Genomic DNA, 18,916 nt, shown 5'->3' on the forward strand with positions numbered 1-18,916 from the left:
TCTATCATAATTGCATGTGTGAAATTTGAGGTAACAATTTTTGCTACAAATTAACTTGAGCCAGCAACGTCTTTTTAATAAAAAAGTTCAATTGAAGCATATCTCCGCCCCCCAACCCCGTCCATGGATGAGTCGGCTAAGAAAGCCTTAGCCATTACTTGTTTAAAACTAAATACAGCATTTTGAGATATAGTCGACTCTAAGTCCTAACCCTGTAATTTACGGGAAGCTCCCTTACAGATCTCACGCAGTTCAGCCCTCATTTAGCTATGAAGATAATTGACAGAGCTTGGCCTAAGGTACATGATTTGGCTGGACATCACACTTACCTGCTTGATTTGTGGTTACATTTACAGACACATACTGCCGGGCTCCTGGGCTCAAGTCGGACACTCCGTTCACTGCCTCAATCTCAAAGGTATAGTTTGTGTGAGCGAGCAGATCCACCATCATGACAGAGGTGTTTTTCAGGCCGATTTGCCGGGGGAGGTACCGGACATGACCGCCACACTCGTCACACACACCTGCATGGGAGTTGCACTTCTTGCATGCAATATAATATGATACATCTTTCCTTCCACCAGTGTCAGCAGGAGGAATCCATTCCAGAAAGACACTAGTTTCATTAACATTTGAGATGGCATTCCGAGGAGCTGAGGGGGGTCCTGGTTTGCAAAGTAAAGTGAGAAAAAGATATTTTAAGATGATAAAATTATGCATTGTTTACTACACATATCCCTGGTCTGAAGGAAAAAAAAAATTGATTTGCAATCAGTCTTTCAAATAGGGAGAATGCAAGAATCATCAATTTGTAATAATCTTTGAAAAATCTTGTTATAGTTTCGTTGGGACAATAGTGAGACTTACACCCTATAGAAATAACTTATCCTGGCATTGTTATAACCACTTGTTTAGTTAAAACAAAGGTTTATGATGGAGTAAAACTATGCAAAAATAATGTTAGATAAAAAAATTTATATTCAAACAGTGGTAAGTCCTTTGACAAGTCCAAGGAAAAATTCTCCTTGGGGATTGAACTGATTACTTCCTTATTGAGATCTGTCCCAGAAACCTAGGAAATACACATGAAGGATTTACTAAGCAATGAGCACAAGTGAAAATAGGATTTCTCAGTGTGGCTCTTGACTACAAATTCTGCAGCAAGTATAATAGCCTGAGCTTACCTCAAAATAAATTGCATATCCACAGATAAATCACTAACACCATTTGAAATATTCCCCACAAGTCAAGAAGAAACTAGAATTTAAGTAGCTGGACACTGCAATGTGTAATGAAACTTCACTTACTTTGATATTGTTTTAACACCGTAGCTCTGCAAATTGTGAATTTTACTTAATTGGAAATCAGAAATTTATTTTAAAAATAACTCTCAAAAACACTGTAAGAGAATGAATGAAAGTGTTCAGATCTTGAAGGATCAGCAGAACAAATTTATATATAAATAAAAAACAATATCCATTTGTATACTACTTTACTTCTGAAATGAATAATTAGCTTATTAAGGAGAACTGAAATTAATTCCATATCAGTTGTGACAATTTTATCCCACTCTGTTGGGGATTAATCAGGACAGAGGCTTTATGTATCTGGGCGTGGGGTATATGGGAAGTCTGCGTCTTTCTCTAAATTTTGTTGTGAACCTAAAACTGTTCTAAAAAAATAAAGTCTTTTAAAAAAGGAAACATATAATATCTGTCTCTACAGTTGATTTTCAGATATTTCAATCTATTATAACAGTTAATGTTAATGTTAATGTTAACAGTTAATGTTATATGGTCACATGTTCCCAAGGAAAAAATACATTTATATTTTTTTCAGATTTAATATGTAAAACTTCTTGACAAGGAATATTATGGACTATGGTGTCATTGAATGGTTCATAAGTGTAAATTATGCTACATGGAAGGGTATAGGTTAGTTCTCTTAATATCCGTTGTTTTAAATATAGAGATTAATGTTAATTTCTAACTAACATTTATTAAGCCATGACTGTTGAAGACTAAATTTAAAAGTAATAAAAAGAAAAAAAAAAGCTACATGGTATTTATAAAATGCCATTTAAATTGACCCCAAAAATCTGAGAGTTGCCATTTTTGGCAAAATAATCCCTACCTCAGCAATATCTCTGATCGAACCCTGTGAGTTTTCCATACATACAACCTCACACACTTCAATATAAAGCAGTTACTTGAAGATGCAAATCCAAAAGTTTTTTTTTTTTTTTTTTACCGTAAACCTAAGTTTATTTAATAGTGGAAAGTTACAGAGAAAATGTCATTTGAAGACAAAAGGTTACAGGTATACTTCTGAAAAAAAGGTAAAATACATTGAAATGTGTCTAGCTCAGGAAGACATCGAACTTTTTTCTCCCTGACATCTGAAATATAACCAAATTAACACCTTTCTCTAAATCAGTTAAAATATTAAAAAAAAAAAATGAGATTCTGACTCTTCCCTTTTCTTCTGACTCTCTACCAACAGCCCCTTAAAACTTGGGAGGGACGAATATGTCTTTTAATGTCAAAATAGAACTCAAATTCAAGTGAAGCCCTAAAGCAGAAGTAAAATGTAAAGGCTAAGATTGGCATGTACCTAAAAAGTAACCTAATGAACTTTCACTGCGTTGCTAAGAGATGTGATATATGAACCAAAACAGAGCTATGAGAAGTGTCCCTTCATTTAAGCAGATTAACCAAAATCTTTTTCTTTTCCTTTAAGTTTATAACATTCTGTTTTCCAGATTTATGTATTTATAATAATTATATATTTATATTATATATACATATATATCAAAAATTATTAGAAGTTAAACCATAAATTTCATTCCAAAGTGCCCAGGGAAAGCAAAATTCCAGACTTTCATATGAACATGTGAACATCAGCCAAGCCATCCATGCAAGGGGGTCATAAGCAGTATTGTGGAGTTACGAATGCAACTAAAACGGAACAAACATACCCATAGATTATATATTAGAAAAATGATCTACACAAGTCCCAATAGTGTTTTCAAGAAATGCATACAAATTAGTGTTTTTTGAAACACAGTACTAGAAATTCACACACCTGGAAACAGAGAAAATTTGAAGCCTCATGTCCCTTAGTGAGACTAAGCAGTCCCTGACACCAGAGCACAGGCTTGCCATCACCCCAAAACTAGCAAACTTACAGAAAGGGAGACTCAATTTTATGCTGAGAAACAGAAAGATCATGGCTGGGCCACTTAAACCAACTATAGAAAATTAATGGAATTTACAAGATAATTCAAGATATGGTTTTCTCTCCCTAATTCTACTCCTAATTTCTAATTTTCCCTATTTGTCTCCCTAATTCATTCTATTGTCTGTCCACATTTCCTCTCTACTCTCTGGGCATTCTTTGGCTCTGATAATTAAAATAATCTCTGCTGTAACCAAAACACATCACATTCAATCATAGTTTACATCTCCTCTATTCAAATGCATCTTCCTAAAAGTGACAATATAATATTGTCATTTACTTACTTGAAAAGGAATCATTTACAATTAGTAATCATCAAACCCATAAAATGATCAGTCTTGTGATAAAAGAATGATCTTTCATAATGCAAAGCTAATATCAATATGAGAAATTATGAAAATATGTCTTGCTGACACTATAAAATTCAGATGCTAAAATTCAGATAAAATTTCAGTTTGTGGTCATTTGATTAAAACAACTGTATTTCTGTTATATTTCATACTAGAATGAATAAACTAGAATGAATACTAGATTTCAACACTTTTTGTCATCATCTTTGAGAGCAACTGCTGTTTGCTGGCATCAAAAATAGTAAAATAAGGCAAGGTCATGGATACCGAATCTTAGCGGAGAAGGGATACCTTTCTTCCCTCCATTCTGAGTTTTTGTTTGATTTGCCATAGAGTCTTTGTATGCAGACAACTTACGAAAGTATTTTTATCAAGAAAACAAATACATAAGTGTGTTTCCTTCTCAGAAATATGTGGAATACCAGAAAAACTAAAACACCAAAACATCACTGGATGTGGATGCTTCCACTGCAAATGTTGAAATTAAATGTTTAATATTTATCATTATAATTATATGATTTTGGAATCATATAATAAATAATAGTTAAGGACCCTCACTTATAAGAAACATGGTAACTGCTTAAAAGTCCTATCTAAAGATTTTTTTTCTATTTGACTCCTAAATCTGATTTGCCAACCCCCAGTATTCCATGTTTTGAAAGTGTTTTCTATCTTCTTTCATAAATGACCTTCTCATTGGCTTTTGTCATTTAGTGGGGGAAATTAGGTTAAAAAAAAAAAAAAAGCATTTATTACGTTTATGTGATCAGAAGCCAGGCTCGGTAGAGAACAAAGAATGAAAAAAACGGTTTATGGTGAAAAGAAAAATGGGTTTATCAAAGTCATGTTTACCTGTCATGAACATGAAAAGAAATTACAAAATAAAAGAAAAAATTATCTGTCCCCAATGTTAAATTTGAAATTAGGGAAAATGAATGCTTCTAACAGTGAGTAATAAAAGAGACTCCAACTTTTCAGTCCTTACTTAAGAAAATCAAAATTCGGTTAAAAAAAAAAACTATTTTGGAAGATTAAACATTATGCCTGTTTTAAGGAAAAAAGTAACAGGATGTAACAGGCTCCATCATGCTCTGTCTTCAAAGTGGTGAACGTCACTAGATATCAGTGGGTTTCCTTACTTGTGCATGCCATTGTGGGTGGATCAGACTCCCTCCTGAAATAATCCTTTTCACAGACACAAGAGGTTGAAGCTTCCTCATGGGTATAACTGTGAGGTGGACATTTGCTGCAGCTCTGGCTGTGAGGTGAGGCTTTGAAGAACCCCGGTCTGCACACTGTCAAAAGAAATAAGAGACTAAGCTTTTCCCTGGAACAGATGCGGTGTTTTTTTGTGAATAATGTCATTATTTTGACGAGTAGACACAGATCACATATAACACAATATTGCCATTAATTTCAGAAATGTTTCATAAGCTTCTGAATCATAAATACCAGGCTATTCATTCATATAATCAAATATTTAAGGATTTAAATTAAACATGTCTGGACTGTGTGTATTTTTAGTGATCTTTATGTTGCAGGAGCTTATAAGAAATGATATTACAAAAGATAAATACTTAGATGTATTTAAAACTGAAGCAGAGCTTTGAGTATAATTTTCATTGATGGTGTTATTCACGGAATTTTGTGGGAAAATAATAATTTTACCCTATGCTTATAGAATGGTATGGGACATCATGGGTCCTCAAAAATTAGTTATTGAATTAATAAATTAATTAATTGGTGGATGTTAAGAGCTTCACAAATTTTGTTGGATTTGGGAAACTGCAGGGATGAGCTGGTGTATCATTCACATTATATTGACTTTAGGGGACTCAGATGATAGGCATTTACTTCACATTTTACTCCATTTTAGGACTTTTATTTGACTCAACATGCATCTATTCTAATATCAGTCATACTTATACTGTACAAATTGTAATGATCTATAAAGGGTAGAAACTGTGTCTCATTTAATTTTGCATTCATAATCATTCTCACAGTGTTTGACCACAGTAGGTGAATATAAATTATCACGTAATGCATAAATGAATGAATGACATGGCCTGAAGATTGTAACTGAACTACTCAGAATCACGTAAAGAAAGTGTGCTCTGGATATTTGTATTAACATTTCTGTTAGTCTTCAAGTAAGTGCTTGCAAAGTAAATCTTTTTATGATTCTCATTCCCTAACCTTTTGAATCTTTCTTTCTTCTCAATGGCTAATAAAGTCAAACTTGCATTCCAGTTGCCCAATATGGGCCAAAGACACCAAATTGTTGGTTTGATTACTTTTTAGGGTTTAGATTACACAAAATTAATCAACTATATATTTTTTTCAATTTTCAAAACTCAGTACATACACTTAAGAACATTTATTCAAGCATCAATGGAAATTTGCTGAAGCTCAAAGGTGAACTGATATTTCAACAGGAGTTTTTGATAGACATAATGAATTTGGGCTAATTTTCATGTGCTATAAATGATTTGGGGTTTTAGTAATCCATGCTAAGGCTTTCTGCCATCACCATGAATAATCAGGAATTGACAAAAATGAGAAGGTATTTTTCAGTAGATCTAATTATAGAGATAGCAAAGCCTTAATGCTCTTATAAATTCAGAGAGAATGTGAAGGTATTTGAAAGATAAGAAGAGCTTTTTGATAGTATTAGGGACATTCTTGTAGTTAAATGGTTAGGAAAAGATTTAAAATATTATTTTTCTTATAATAGGATTGCTGTAGCATCAATACCATTCTTAGCTAAGTTATCCATTTTTTCTCCTTTTATCCTCTTCAGTAAAACCATTTTCACTTTAAACATTATTTACTTTCAAAGACATGAAGTGTCGATCCACAATTCTGCATATTTGGAATCTGATGATCATTTGTGAACAAAAGCCAGTCCTTTTATTTTATTGAATGCTTTTTAACCTAAAAACTTATTTTGCTATCATATATAACACTTAGTAACCCTCCATGGAAGCTTTGGAAGCTAATTAATATAAATGTAAATAAAAGTACATAAGTGTATCTTTCTGGTCAGTAGTTCAGCAAAATGCTTTCAGCAGGTGTAATGGGCCAAAAATTTTGCTCTGTACTAGATTACAGAGGTGAACAACATAGAAATGGCTCTGCCTTTGTGAGTCTTAAAAGTACTGCATGACTAATTACTAATTACTAATTATGATAGAAAAAAAAGAAAGAGCATGGAAGTGAACATTGACATCTAATTTAGATTGGGATGTCAAAAAAAGACTTCCTTAGGAAGCTGTCTTTGTTGAGATGTTAAAAAAAATTAAAAAGGAAGCATATCCATTTTACATTGGGGGACAATCGGAGCGTATTAAACTGCCTTAGAAGGGCAAATTCTTTGCCAAGGACCAAAACAGGGAAGAAATAAGGAGATAGAAGAAACTGAAGAATTGGTAAGTGTGAAAGTATAATTAAAGTGGTAGAGATAAAGTTAGACAGGGAAAAGGACACCAGACCACACCTTACAGGTTTTATTATTTGAGGTCATGATAAAATTTTAAGCAGGAAAATACTAGGATGACAATGATGTTTGAGACATCACAGCGTAGCACTGTGGGTAACGGAGCGGAGAGGAGCAGGGATGGAGGCAATCGGGCCTTTTGCGGGTGTTGCACAAGAGAAAAGAGACCCTTGTGTAACAAGAGTGGTTTCAGTGGTGATAGATGAGAGTAGGTGAATTCAGGTGATCAGTCTGAGGTGAAATCAACGAGGATTCACGGTATATTTCATGGTCAGATGTGAGAGGGGAAACCCTACGGATGACTCTGAGGTGTTTGGCTTAAACTGCCCAGGAACTACGGGAGCCATTTTCTCAGAGAATGTTCGATATGAAATGCATTTGGAGGAAGATAGTAATTAAGTTTGAAGTGTTCTTTAATTTGAGGTGGCTAGAGAAATCCAAATAGAGATCGAGGGAGGAAAGCAGCGTACTCAATATTATCCAAGAAAAAACTACATATATATGTAATTATTGATTGCCTTCAGATCATGGCCTGGAATCCAAATGGTACATACAATGCTGCTAGACAACCTTAGCATTATTTCCTTAGTTAACTTTAGTTTTTGGCATCAACATGATGATTTTGTAGCTTCTTCTCTCTCTTCTTACTCCTTAGAAGCTCTGTCCTTTTGTGATTCCTAGCTGGTTACATTTGTCTCTTTGCTGAGAAAATGGAAGTCATTAGAGGAACTTGCTTATTTTCCTGCCACCAGATCTCCAAACCTAAATGCACTTGTAGCCACCCTCTCTACCTTTCTTCCCATTAAAATGCACAGATATTTTTTATTCTATCGAAGGAAAATATCTTTATTTTAATTAGGAACCTCATCTTTATCCTCTGTGAGTAATATTTGAAGTGTTTACTATTCATGCTACATGCTCAGTCTCTCTGTCTCTTTTTTTTTAGTTTCTGTCTGTCTGTGGTCTCTCTCTTTCTCTCACCTAGACATTCACATGAGCCCAATACAATATTCCAGAATTTTTCAATGGAAACCAAGTGAAGCAAAAGAAAACAAATAATAACCATAAACTATCAATCTCATTTGATCTCAATTTACCCTGTAGCTACCAGTTTCACTTCCCTGCAGAACACAATTTCTTAAATTACTTTTCCATACACGCATCTCTAGTTCCTATTTTAAATCACACGTTGGCACAATCCACTCCCTTGAACCTGTTTTTGTTAAGATTGCAGTCATCTTGTTCCCACCCTTCTCAACAGCATTTGATCATGTCCTTTTTGGGAAACTCCAATTAATTTTACTACAAAATGCTAGCAAAGTCTACAAGTTTCCACACAATATCTAAGAATTCCTTCAAATGTGGTCTCTTCCCACATTCACTACCTCCAACCATACTAACTTATTTATAATTTCTTGCATTTGAGAAACTGTTATCTGTTTCTAAATTTTTCAGGAAAAGCATCCCAGCCAAAAGACAAGAAGTGTAAAGTTACTGGGGGAAAAAAGTTTGCAGTCCCTGATAAGGAACTTGGATTTATTCTGAATGCATTTGGAGAACACAGTTTGCTTATTTTCTCATGGCACTCCTTTTGTCACACACTGTGGCAAGGAATATTTGTATTGTGGTCAGAATATAAAAATTGTGCTTGACACCCTAAAGCTACACATATTTTGCGAGACAATAAATAAAAGCTAATAATCAAAAAAAGCAAAATTGACCTTTTTTGTATCTTAATCATGATGACACTGAACAAACAATTATTTAGATGAGTGGTAGTATTTCTTTAAACTCCAACTCTTTATGTTTCTTTTAAAATAAAGGAATATTTGGAGTGAAATTATTTCAAAATGACAATTGTACATTACCTAAAAATTATTTAGAAAATATTATGCAAGTCCATTTAAGTTGAACAAGGAGCCAGAGACAAAAACTGCATCCTATGTTTCATGAGACTGACTTGAAGGAAAGGAAACTATTTTTTTTGAAGAAAAATGTTTTTAATAATTCCTATTCTGTCCATGCTTCAAGGCTCTTTTTAAGTGCTACCTTTTACATGATGTTTGTGATCATCTCTGTTGCCACATACTCTTTCCTTACACATCTTATAGGGCTACAGACTATTTATTGAACATCTGTCTTTGGCATATAGCACAAATTTTGCCATAATTTTATGTGTATTAACTCTTACCTGCTTTATATAGAATTGGAAAACTCTGTATAAACATTCTAAAGAATGGAAATACTTCATTAGATTTTCATTATATGTAGCATAATTTGTTGTACTGAGTACATATTCTTCAGTATTTATTGTGTAAATAATACATTTCTGTCCTTCTCAGAGTGTGCATAATACAGCAGAACTTAAAAAAGCTGATGAAACTAAATTATTTAAATATTAAGTCTTGGCAAGTAAATAATATGTCCTATATCAACGTCAGCTACTTTAGAAGTTTTGTAAAACCTGCCAACATTCCAGCTCTCATATTTATCACTTAGAAAACAAGGCTGTTAATTATATATATTAAAATAGTTTTAAAAATCTAAACAGAGGGGCGCCTGGGTGGCTCAGTGGGTTAAGCTGCTGCCTTCGGCTCGGGTCAAGATCTCAGGGTCCTGGGATCGAGTCCCACATCGGGCTCTCTGCTCTTCCTCCTCTCTCTCTCTCTGCCTGCCTCTCTGCCTACTTGTGATCTCTCTCTGTCAAATAAATAAACAAAATCTTTAAAAAAAAAATCTAAACAGAAAAAGCACGTCATCAATAAATGAATTTCAGTTGTCAAATTTGTGAAAAGGTGTTGCCTAATCTAATTAGAAGATCTAAAAAAGTTCTCAAAATTACTAAAAATGGTTAACCTGATAATTTAGGGTTTTTCCTATACTTTTTTAAAAAAATACTTTATTTATTTATTTGACAGAGAGGGAACATAAAACAGGGGAAGTGGGAGAAGGAAAAGCAGACTCCCCACTGAGCAGGGAGCCAGAGGCAGGACTCGATCCCATGGCCCCAGGATCATGACCTGAGCTGAAGGCAGCTGCTTAATGGCTGAGCCACCCAGATGCCCATTGGGTTTGGGTTTTTCTTATACTTATTACCAATTACCAATTAGATTACTTTTAATGTGTCATATATATATATATATATATATATATATACTTGGAATATTTGGAGTGAAATTATTTCAAAATGACAATTGTACATTACCTAAAAACTATTTAGAAAATATTATGCAAGTCCATTTAAGTTGAACAAGGAGCCAGAGACAAAAACTGCATCATATATATATATATATATATACACATTTTTTTTGTCTTAAAGGTTCATCACCCTTGGGGTACATAAGTGAATTCATTTTACAATTCAAAATCCAGAAACAGAAGCACAGTCACCAAGAAAAAAATAATAATGTAGAAAATACTGTTTTAGTAATTTAGAATACTATTATCCTCCCCACTACAATTAAAATATACAAATGATCTTAAATAGAATATGCACTGCCTGTTTTTGTCTATATCATTTGATACAATTAATCTTCAAAAGTGTTATTAGTTTTATCTGATTATGTTTTATAAGACAATCACTTTGACAATATTTTTACTACAGTTCTATTATAGACGAATTACCAGAGGTTATTAGCAAAGTCAAATTTACTTTTTAAGCAGATCTTTCAAAGTGAAGTGGCCATAGGATAGTTTAACCCAAATTTAAAAGATGTGTTTATTAAGAAAAACAGCATAACACAACATGCTATCATAAAATTGCAAAACAATTTAGTACTTACACCAAAATTTAAAATTGAAAGTAGATCTTTATTTAAAATGTACGCTCAGTGTAAAAAAAATAGGTAATGAGTTAAAACAATGGTACATTAAAATAGATCTTAAAGTAGGAGCTCTAAAATTTAGCAACATCTCTTGAATGCTTACACATAGAAATAGGACAAAGAACCTAGTCAAGAATCTAAAATTCCTGGCTAGTTTGAATATAACTTTAAATGGTAGAAAGCAATAAGGCTGATTTTAATATTAGAAAATAATATCTGAGAAGAAAAAATACTATTTTTAATTAAAATAAAAGTTTTACAGTTTTTTTTATAATAATAGTTAACATACAGTTTTTTTTTTTTGTTGTTGTTGTTTTTTTTTAGTTTTTTATTTTTTATAAACATATATTTTTATCCCCAGGGGTACAGGTCTGTGAATCACCAGGTTTACACACTTCACAGCACTCACCAAATCACATACCCTCCCCAATGTCCATAATCCCACCCCCTTCTCCCAAACCCCCTCCCCCCGGCAACCCTCAGTTTGTTGTGAGATTAAGAGTCACTTATGGTTTGTCTCCCTCCCAATCCCATCTTGTTTCATTTATTCTTCTACCCACTTAAGCCTCCATGTTGCATCACCACTTCCTCATATCAGGGAGATCATATGATAGTTGTCTTTCTCCGCCTGACTTATTTCGCTAAGCATGATACGCTCTAGTTCCATCCATGTTGTCGCAAATGGCAAGATTTCATTTCTTTTGATGGCTGCATAGTATTCCATTGTGTATATATACCACATCTTCTTGATCCATTCATCTGTTGATGGACATTTAGGTTCTTTCCATAGTTTGGCTATTGTGGACATTGCTGCTATAAACATATTGTGAAAATGTCTATGCTACCTAAAGCAATCTACACATTTAATGCAATTCCTATCAAAGTACCATCCATCTTTTTCAAAGAAATGGAACAAATAATTCTAAAATTTATATGGAACCAGAAAAGACCTCGAATAGCCAAAGGGATATTGAAAAAGAAAGCCAACGTTGGTGGCATCACAATTCCGGACTTCAGGCTCTATTACAAAGCTGTCATCATCAAGACAGCATGGTACTGGCACAAAAACAGACACATAGATCAATGGAACAGAATAGAGAGCCCAGAAATAGACCCTCAAATCTATGGTTAACATACAGTTTTATATTGGTCTCAGGTGTACAATATAATGATTCAACAATTCTATACATTATTCTATACATTATTCAGTGCTCATCATCATTAGTGTACTCTTAAACCCCATCACCTATCTATCCCCCATCTACCTCCCTTCTGATATGATTTATTTTAAATGATTACCCTCAGTTATATTTTTTCCTTCCAACAAGACCATTTTTTATTTGAAGCATACTTCAGAATATATGGTTTTAAAAGATATATCTAAAACATTCCATTCAAGAAAAATAGAATACACATTTTCTTTGACTACACACTGAAGAGTTCCTTGGTTAAATTACATAAAAATAGACATAACAAATATTACAAATTCAAGAAAACTGAAATCATACCAGCTATATTTTCTAACCACAGTGATATAAACCAAATATCAACACTAAAACAAAGCTGGAAATCTACATTGTAAATATTAAATATTAATATGTAAATATTAAACAACACACTACTGTACAAGCAATGAGCCAAATAAGAAATAAAATAGCAAATCAAAATATGTCTCAAAATAAAAGAAAAAAATACAGTATTCCAAAGCCTATGGCAAAAACAAATTTTAGAGTGAAATTTATGCTGTAAACTCATATTAAGAAAAAAAAGTTCAAATAAACAATTTCACATTATACTACAAGGAACTAGAAAAAGAAGAGATTTACCTGAAATTTACTAAATGAAGGAAATAAAAAAGAAAAATCAGAAATAAATAGAGACAAGAATAAACAACAACATAATATTAAAAAAATAATGATTAGTCTTTTAAAAAATAAATTTGGCAATGCTTTAATGACATTAAGGGGAAAAAAACAAACAAAATGAGAAATGGAAGAGAAAACAATACAACAGATAACCACAAAAATGCATAGTATGATAACAAATTACTATAAACAATGATATAATAACAAAGCAGATTACTTAGGAAAAAATCTGATAATTACCAAAACAAACAAACAAACAAAAAAACCCACACAGAAGTTATCATAATTGAATCATGAATCTTGAATCCAAAAAATAGGAAATATTCTTAGACCAATAACAAGCATAAAAGTTGAATTAGGAATCAAAAATCTCTCAGCACAGAAAAGCCCAAGACTACATGGTTTCATTGGATTCTACCAAACATTTGAAAAAAATGGTTGATGACAATCTCTATCAAAATCTTAAATAATGGAATAGAGGGAACCTATTCAAAATCATTCCAATGATACCAAAGCAGGATAAAAACCATAGAAGAACAAAAAATGTCAAGTTTGTCTGATATAAGTATTGTTGCTCTGACTTTTCTTTTGATACCCATTTGCATAATAAATGCTTCTCCACCTCCTTGCTTTCAATCTATAGGTGTTTTTAGGTTTAAAATGAGTCTTGCAGTGCTTGGGTGGCTTATTTGGTTAAGTGTACAACTCCTGATTTTAGCTCAGGTCATGATCTTAAGGTCATCAAATTGAGCCTAACTCAGGCTCCAAACTGAACATGAAGCCTACTTTAGATTCTCTTTCTCCCTCTCCCTCTGCCCTTCTCCTGCTCATGAGTTCATGTGCATGCACTTCCACTATCTCAAAAAAAATTAAAATTTAAATTAAAATTAAAAAAATAAAATGAGTATTTTGTAGGCAGCATATAGATGGGTCTTTTCTTTTTTTTTTTTTTTTTTTGGTCATTTCTAATACGCTATGTCTTTTGATTGGAACGTTTAGCCCATTTACATTTAAAGTAATTATCAATTGGTATGTAGTTATTGCCATTTCTACTTGTTTTGTCATTGTTTCTGGAGATTTTCTCAGATCCTTTCTTGTCTTTGTTACTTTTTGTCTCTCCTTTGTATCTCTTCTTTTAGTCTGAATGATAGCCGAGCTGGATAGAATATTCTTGGCCACAGATTTTTCCTATTTAGCACGTTGAATATGTCATGCCACTCCATTTTGTCTTACAAAGTTTCTGCTGAGATATCTCCAGCTATCCTTTTATGTTTTCTCTTACAAATTAAGAACTTCTTTTGTCTTGCTGCTTTTAAGATTTTTTTCTTTATCACTACATTTTACAAATTTAATTATAATATGTCTTGGTGTTGGCCTGCTTTTGTTGATTTTGATGGCAGTTCTCTGTGCCTCCTGAATCTGGATGTTGTTTCCTTCCCCAGATTAGGGACAGTGCCTGCTATTATTTCTTGAAATAAAATTTCTCTCTTCTTTTAGGACTTCTATAATACAAATGTTATTACATTTGGTGGAGTCAGTGAGTTCCCTAAGCCTATCCTTGTGTTGCATAATTCTTCATTTTCTCTTCCGTTCAGCTTCATAATTTTTCCATTATTTTGTCTTCTAAGTCACTAATTCATTCCTCTGCTTCCTACAGCTGGCTGCTCATTGCATCAAGCCTGTTTCTAATCTCACTTATTGATTCTTCATCTCTAATTGAGTCTTTTTTAGTTCTTTTATCTCTGTGGTAAGGGTCTCACTAAAGTCTTTTATTTTTTCCTCAAACCAAATGAGTATCCTTATGATGCTGCTTTAAATTCTCTACCAGGCATGTTCCTTATATCTATTTTGCTTGGATCTCTGGATGCGGCCTTATCTCATTCTTTTGTTTGGGATTAATTCCTCTGTCTTGGCATTTTGTTTAAGTCTCTGCCTTTTCCTTTGTGTTAGAAAAACCAGGTATGTCTCCTGCTCCTGAAAGCAATGGCTTTATGAAGAAGTCATGTGTTGCCCAGGGACTGGCACTTCAAGGAGTGTCTCTGGTATGTGCTGTGTGTACTCTGCTATTGTGTTTTGGCTGCTCTGTTCTTCACACCATTCATCTACAGAGGCTCTCCTTGCCCAATGTAGGCACTGTTTAGTCCCTGGCCCGAATGTGGCAAGTTTTAACTAGATGTGCTCTAGTCTACTTGTAGAATGAGATCTGACACCTACTCCACCAGAATGGAGGCCTGGCCAAACTCTGGTTGGGAGACTTGGAGTGGGCAGGGTTTGTGTTGGCCTCCTTGGGGAGGAGCCTGCTGCAGTGAAACTGAGACAAGCGTAACTGAGAAGGGCAGTTTCAACAGAGCAGGGGGTTGGGCTTGGTGTAAGCAAGGTGGCAACCAACCTCAGCACTGTGCTGCCGCCTCCCACCAGTCTTGGTGGCTCTGTGTTTGTGCTGAAGGGCAGGACAAGGAAATGGTGCTGACCAACTTCCTTGTTTCTGAAGAAGTATCTCTGTGAACACTGCCTCTCAGGGATGTTCTCCTCTCCAAAAGAGTAAATAATCTCCCCACTGTGTGCCCCAGGCATTCTTCAGATGCCTGCTTCAATGCTATCTGCCTCTGGATTGTTCCTCCTTCTTCAGGAGTAGGACAGTACCCCATCTGGCTGTATCCCAGCTAAATCTACCAACCTTTAAAATTCCAGGTTTTAAGTCCCGCTGTGAGAACTCATGAAATTCAGCTCCTCTTGTTTTCCAAACCAATGATTGTGGGAAAATGTTCTATTTGTTCATTCCCCTTGTGTTGCTCTCTGCCTAGCCCTTCACCATGACCACAGCTCTTTCCCTCTGCAGAAGCTGTGATCTATTTCTCCTCTAAACCACATTTCCAAACTTCCTACCTTCTTCAGTGACAAATGACCCCTTCTCTCCCTTTAGTTATAAAATTTGTTCCGTCAGTCTTCTGGCAGATTTCTGGAGTATTTAGGATGATTTGGTAATTATCTCGTTGTGTTTGTGGGCTGAGAGAAGCCTATGGTCCGCCTACTCTGCTGCCATCTTGAGGACTTTGTCCAGAACAAGATTACTATTGTTAAATACATTAAATCTCTATCTCTATTTATACTTACATTTATAATTTAGCCTTGTCAAATATTGATAGAAGCCCCAATAAATTATATGATATTTATAAATGAAGAGTAAAATTAATTGCTACATATCCTTTAGGTATTCATTTGTTCAATATATGTAATGAGCCAGGCTTATGTGTCATGAACCGTACTGGGCAGTGGACATGAATACATAATTAAAACTCATTCATTGCTATTATGCCATTAAATAACTAAGTCAGGTGTAGCAAATTACTTATACATTGATACATTGCCGGGCACATATTTAAGGTTTCATTAATTGATGTTGTTTAATATATATATATATATAACATATATATATATATATATTTTTTAAACACTCAAAACAACAATTTAAAAATAACATTGTGGGGCATTTGGGTGGCTCAGTGGGTTAAAGCCTCTGCCTTTGGCTCAGATCATGATCCCACGGTCCTGGGATCGAGCCCCACATCGGGCTCTCTGCTCCACAGGGAGCCTGCTTCCTCCTCTCTCTCTCTCTCTCTCTCACTCTACCTGCCTTTCTGCCTACTTGTGATTTCTGTCAATAAATAAATAAATAAATAAATACATTAAAAAAAATAGCATTGTGTGTGTGAATGTGTTTGTCTTATCTGTATAGAGACAAAAAATCAAGGTCCCCCAGTAAAAGACTAAACATTTATAATACAATTTTATCCAGTTAAAAATAAAATACAGATGTGTAACTTTAGGAACTGTTGAGGATTATATTACTTTAACATTTTAATGTTTCTACATCTGTAGCTTTTACACATCTTTTATACAAAATATAGTCTCTATTTTATAGAAATGTTGTATCATATAGTGTCAAAGTCCAGTTATAATACTGACCTCCCTCCCATAGTTCAGCTAAGAAACTATCACCTTCCCTGAACTTCAGAACAGAGGGGAATATCCTAAAATTTAGTAAAAATGTATTCTGTACCAATATCTCTTCCTTGTTTACTTCTAAGATTAGAACTTATATACTTTATAACTAATAGCTAGCAAAGTTAGATAATACTCAAATATTACTGAAGAAAATATGTATCAATATAACCAATTTATGAGATAGCTAGTATGGAATGTTTGTCTTGCTCAAGTAAAGCATGGCAACTTGGCAACATGGACTTGCTTAAGATACAGTATCTAAAATATGAAGAGCCTTGTGTTTGGAATGGACTGACACATGACCCCCACAACTGTGGACAGTTGTAAATCATAATATTATCACTTTGTATTTCTAGCTGAATATCCATTAAAAGGAAGACACAATTTCAGCAATTCTTGAAAGACTTCTTCCACTTATCTATATAAGGATGAATATTTACTGAAGATAATAGAATTCATAATATCTCTCAAAGCAGAGGTTCTTTTTTTCTCCTTAGTTTCTAATGCATTGAACTCCTCTACCATAATAAACGTAATACATAAATTTAGAATTTTAATTATCAGTTTTACTAGGTATTTTTCATATCTCTAAAATTTCAATAGCTACTTGAGGTGTTAGGCAATTCTACTCTCCCAAACAAATAAATATGACTCAATTCAGATCAGCACATTTCAATAATAGTGTGTGTAGGATATATATGGCAGAGTATGTGTATGGGCAAAACACATTTGATATTTGTTCACATACTTTCCATTTGATTAATTTTTTAATTAGACAAATATTTAAGAGTTAACAAGCAAAATTAGTGTTTGTAATTATTGTATAAGTTTAGAGGAAGCTAGATATCTATGCTTCTGAGAATAAATTTACTATGGAAAATTGTATGAAAGGGGAAATTTATAGACACATGCGTTCTTACTAAAAACACAACATAAAGTTTAGCACTTGTTTATTCATGAAAGGACATATATTGATAAAAGGACATATATTACCTTCTCTAAATTAAAAGGTATCCAAGTGTCCCACTTAAATTTTCTCTCATTTCAGGCGCAGATAATTTTTGTGTACAAATTGTTGGAATCTGTTGGAATCTGATGACATCTACACCTTTACACTTTATTTCACATTGAATATGATAAAATTAAATATTGATGAAATACCATGAAATAATCTTGTGTCAGCCTTTAGTGTTTTTTTCTTCATTATTGAGTGGTTTGATCCAAGTGCTTTTCTGAACATTATTTGTGATAATATGTTTATTGCCTTGATAGAAGGGATGTAGTATTTAAATATTAAGCTAGATGATTTATCCTGTAATTGAAAGAAAACCTTATGCTCTGAGTATTTGATTTAAAGTAACCATTATTTCTAGAATCAGGTAGTGAAAGCCAGTTTGTTTACCTCATGTCTGTATGGTCATAAAATAAGTCCAATTATGAATCACAAAGGGAATATGTTCCTCTTAATGCAATAAAACTTCCACGAAGGGATAAAAGCATCCAACAGGACCTTTGTTATGAAAGTATATTCAGCGTCTGGGCTCAGGGTCGTGGCCTTGACAGCTAAGGTAAAAATAGTGTCTTCTGTTATGAACATTTCTTCTTCTACCATTGGACATTACAGCTTAGTTCAGTAACTCAGAAAACAATACTGGCTGTATAACAAAATTATATTTCCTTTGATATGATGAAAAAGTACACATTAAATATGTACTATTTTAGAATGAAGAATAAATCATTATATGTAGTATAAATGCATTAGTGATTACATTTTTCTCTTTAAAAATCAAAGAACTACAACAAAAGGAAAATTTATTCCTCAATATAGTCACAGAATCACTGCCCAGATTGATCATAATTTGAATTTAAGAAAATATTAACAATGTAGATCTTTAAAAAGCATAGATAGATGTAAAGAGATTAACTGTAACAAGTGCCTGAAAACTATAATTTGCCTTAAAACAGAGGAAATTTTTTAAAATTGCCCTGATGATTTGTGAGAAAGTGTACTTGGAATAGAAGATCTAGCTAATTTTTAGCTATTTATATAAATACAATTAAGTATAAAGAACACATTGGTCATGCAGTTGCTTTAAACCAGTTTTCTGCAAATTGTACACTGAGAATTAAAATGAATCA

The 18,916-nt window shown here is 33.5% G+C and overlaps 1 protein-coding gene across 5 annotated transcripts in view; it reads right to left on the reverse strand.

The window, feature by feature from the left end:
- Nucleotides 1–18,916, reverse strand: part of EPHA5 (EPH receptor A5) — a 348,718-nt gene that overhangs the window by 166,701 nt on the left and 163,101 nt on the right. For 4 of the 5 annotated variants that reach the window (XM_059384717.1, XM_059384701.1, XM_059384710.1 and 1 more), the window contains exons 4-5: nt 4,727–4,882; nt 330–665 (exon numbers count right to left, since the gene is read on the reverse strand). The exons of the other annotated variant lie outside the window; for it this stretch is intronic. In XM_059384717.1, the coding sequence (XP_059240700.1) occupies nt 330–665; nt 4,727–4,882 (492 nt within the window). The remainder of the gene's footprint in view (nt 1–329; nt 666–4,726; nt 4,883–18,916) is intronic. 5 annotated transcript variants of the gene reach the window in all.

This window comes from Mustela nigripes, chromosome 1, assembly GCF_022355385.1.
Source record: "Mustela nigripes isolate SB6536 chromosome 1, MUSNIG.SB6536, whole genome shotgun sequence".
Classification (NCBI taxonomy): Eukaryota; Metazoa; Chordata; class Mammalia; order Carnivora; family Mustelidae; genus Mustela; species Mustela nigripes.